The sequence below is a fragment of the Malaya genurostris genome, chromosome 2 (genome assembly GCF_030247185.1).
Source record: "Malaya genurostris strain Urasoe2022 chromosome 2, Malgen_1.1, whole genome shotgun sequence".
Classification (NCBI taxonomy): domain Eukaryota; kingdom Metazoa; phylum Arthropoda; class Insecta; order Diptera; family Culicidae; genus Malaya; species Malaya genurostris.
In genome coordinates, this window is record NC_080571.1 from 250926999 (window position 1) to 250930675 (window position 3677).

General features: G+C 41.4%; 1 protein-coding gene across 1 annotated transcript; it reads right to left on the minus strand.

The window, feature by feature from the left end:
* Positions 1-1156: 1156 nt before the first annotated feature.
* On the minus strand, positions 1157-2335 carry LOC131429439 (cuticle protein 8-like). Its single transcript, XM_058593553.1, has 2 exons — positions 2178-2335; positions 1157-2058 (listed from the first exon to the last, which is right to left on the minus strand). Exons 1-2 carry the CDS (start codon positions 2292-2294, stop codon positions 1309-1311), a joined length of 867 nt encoding a protein of 288 aa, XP_058449536.1. The 5' UTR covers positions 2295-2335; the 3' UTR covers positions 1157-1308.
* Between the last annotated feature and the right edge of the window lie 1342 nt (positions 2336-3677).

Consider the following 3677-nt stretch of genomic DNA (forward strand, 5'->3'; position numbering starts at 1 on the left):
CGGATTTACATGATTCTTTCTTTGTTTGATTAGTTTCTACCCCCACCGAGTTCGGACATAAAAAAAATTGAGGAAAATATGCCGGAAAAGTGGGAAAAATCCACAAAGTTGTTGTGTATGGACAATGGAATTTTCCGTTGAAAAAGTCGTCAATGATTGCTAGATCTACGATTGATGTTTGGCGCGCAACGAGTTGCATAAGTGTTTGGTCGTCGAAGAAAAGAATACTAGATCGTAGAAAAAATCGTTTGGCGTGCAACGAATAGTTTTGTGTGAAGATTGCACATGCATACTTGATTCATGTTATTTGTCATTTCGAGTCACGTGCTTAATTGGATATCACAATTATTGCTTGCCAATTGACTCAATAACGGAATGCATGACTGTTCTAAAAAAACCGCTGTAGGCAGGAGAAACAGTTCTGATATCATTTACGAGTTGATGGATTGTGTTTAATGGAGTTAGATAAATAATATTGGTCATCGTGAGCGCAAGTTTAACAAATCAGAAATTTTTTGATTGAATCAATGAAGAGATTGTTCTGTAGAAGCGCTAATGTCAAACTAATATATTTTCCTTGCTTTCTAATGATTTAGCGCACATAATAATATCCACTTTATTAGAGCCCTAAAGTACGCGTGGCACTTTTTGGCAACTTGAATATACAGAACAAGTTTTGAGAAAACTTTCTCGCTGCTTAAAAACTGTACAAGGAACTGCTTCAAAGTTTTTTTGTGTTGCATCGGGTGAACATTCAAGTATGAATAATTCCCAAAAACGGACTGTTCAGAATGGTTAATGGTATGTGTTAAGTTTATCAATACAAAATTCTGATTATTGACCTTTTTTATTCATTACCGAAAGCAAGAATCATATCTGGAAGAGAAAGCGTGGCAACTTATATCCATTATGTCGAAGCTATTAGAGAGAGATTTTTTATTGACTCAAAGGATGGGATGACAATCTGTGCATTTGTCAGAAAAATAATGGAGATAAACGTTAACTACTTAGTCGTTTGACAATTCTGCTGTCGGAAAACATAGATTCGAACAAATATTTTTTGGGAGAGACGAAGTTCGATGGGTCAGCTAGTTTCAAATAAAACGCATAAAAAAGTAGGCTTTTAGGATCGTTCTCAAGTACGAATGACACTCGATTACGTATGCATCATTATAATATTTTCACTTTAATTGATTAATAGTATCACGAATATTTACAAATATTTACAACTAGATAACTAGCGAATCTCTAGCGATTAATCGGTGTACAGATTCGTTATCGTCCAATCGATCCATGGCTTGTGGTGACTTAGTAATTGTAGTTTGCGGAGTGTCCGCTGAACTGGACGTGGTTGACAGTTTCCGGATGAGGCGCATAGGCAACCTTGGCTACCGGAAGAGTAACTTTAGTGACGGCTGGAATGGCAACCTTGGCGATTGGAGCAGCGTAGGCCTTAGTCAAGATTTGCTGGACTGGAGCTGGTTGGTAGTGCTGGATAGGAGCAGGCTGATAGTGCTGAATTGGTGCTGGTTGATAGTGCTGAATTGGGGCCGGTTGATAGTGCTGAATTGGTGCTGGCTGGTAGTGCTGAACCGGAGCCGGTGCGTAAGCCACTTTAGCAATCGGGGCGGCGACAGCCTTAATGATCTTCTGTCCTTCCAACGGCTCACGACGAACGACGGCGTTGAATCCGTTCTGTTCATCGGCGGTGTACTCGACAATTCGACGGAAACCATCGGCATCGATCAAAGTGTACACTCCCTTGACATTGTCACCGCTACGTTCCTCCTGTTGACTCTTGACGTCTCCGGTTTGGTCATCGTGAACTTCGTAAGCGAACTGGTACTGAGCGGGAGCGTCCGGGTATTCGATTTGCTTGACGGCCTTCACCAGAGCCGGCTGGTATGCTTTGACAATGGCTGGCTGCACACTCTTCACCAGTGCAGGCTGGATAGTCTTCACTAAAGCTGGCTGAGCATGGTACTGAGGCTGCTGATAGTAATGTGGATCGTAGTGCTGAGCGGTGGCCACGGCCAGAATTGTGAACAGAGCTGCAAACTACCGAAAGGAAGACATATTTACTTAGGAAGGATAACACTTCACAAACTGATAGCAATATAGATCAATTTAGTCACCAACATATTATCCTGTTATCATAATGTTCGTTTATCACTTACTTTGAATGCCATTATACACTGATTTTTTAAAATCTTTCTTGTTACACTTGATCTACTGCGAAGACGGTGGCGAACTGTGTTATTACGAAGCGGAATTACAGTATATATACCAAACATAGGACACCGGATTAGCGTGCTGTCTCAACTCAACTCAACTCAACTCCACTAGACTCACGCAGGGCAAATCTATATCGAACTAATTTTCGGTGAAAAGTGCTCCGATGTTGCCCACCCTAACCATACACATCCATTCTACAGCTCGGTGCTTCGGTTGTAGAAGGGAAAAAAAGCTACCATTAAAATTATTGTTACCTTTAAACCGCTCACATGCCACACCTTTGACACCGCAGGGCATTCGTATTTCTTCGAAGCCAATCCGGCCAGCGAGTAAATGGGCACCTGCCGTAGGCATCCCAAAACCTACTGCCTGCTACACATCTTGGGCACCTCTTTCGCCAATTCAATACATACTTGAGTGGCACTAAATGATTTCATGAATGGCTCAGCACGCTCTTTTCAGTGCATACGCAGTTCTCTTCGACTGACCGCAGTACACCCAAAGTTGAGCTGTTTGTTGGAGAAACCTATTTTCTGAATTTTTTTAATGGACAATGTGTTATTTAATACTTATTTAAAGGACGCTCTTGGTGAAAATATGGTTGATTATTAATTTGTGGAAACCTATCCTATCCTATCTAAGTGATTTTCTTCATATATCGGTAGTTTGGAGTGTATCAGTAGTAATCCATTCCGATGTGACTAATGCATTATTTCAATCATCCGTTGAACCCGATGTAAAAAAGAGTAGAGAAGAAAACAACCAAACCGCAGGGTGACCCACGCACAAAACCGTCGTCGTAAGATTGTGGGGCATTGAGAGCATTGTTGGTGTTAACGATAATTCAATTATGCTCTAATTCTTCACCTTGGACTCGCAGGGGACGACGCCTAGCCCGTGATAACCCTTTGGCTAAATCCCTGTTATAGGCCGAAAAAGTTGACTTGGTTCAGTTCAAGTTCACGTGTGATTTATGGACACTTTTCGACCGGAGCCTGCCTGCTGGCTGCCCGCAAACGCCATCATAAATATCAAAATAATTTTGCTAGGTCGAACACGAATTTTGTGTTTGCTTAAGCCGGTGGGAATGGTGACACTATCTTAAGCCGATCGCTTGTAATGAGTGACATGATTCGATTGTAATGAGTTGCGTCGGTGACGTTTAAGTCAGATATGGCGTAATTAGGAGGTAGCTCCAGCCACACTAAGGACTGCTACCATTACAGGGCAGGTTAAGGTTGAGCAGTTAATTTCTGTTTTTTTTTATGGTGCAGCAATCAATGAAAATTGGGGCGTAGGTTTTTTACGTTTTACTGCATTTTTATATCTGCACTCACATACGGGTCACACGGTAGATCAAATTCTCAAGCTTCAGCATTACTTTTGGAGTAAAAATAATGTACTTAATCTCGGTTTTAATGGTTTCAGTTTTAAGTGCCGTT

Bases quoted from the DNA above. Each gene is read 5' to 3' on its own strand.
- LOC131429439 (XM_058593553.1), bottom strand. From the start codon at position 2,294: ATGTTTGGTATATATACTGTAATTCCGCTTCGTAATAACACAGTTCGC. The intron at 2,059-2,177 runs GTAAGTGATAAA...TCCTTTCGGTAG, and splicing joins AGTGTATAATGGCATTCAAA to TTTGCAGCTCTGTTCACAAT.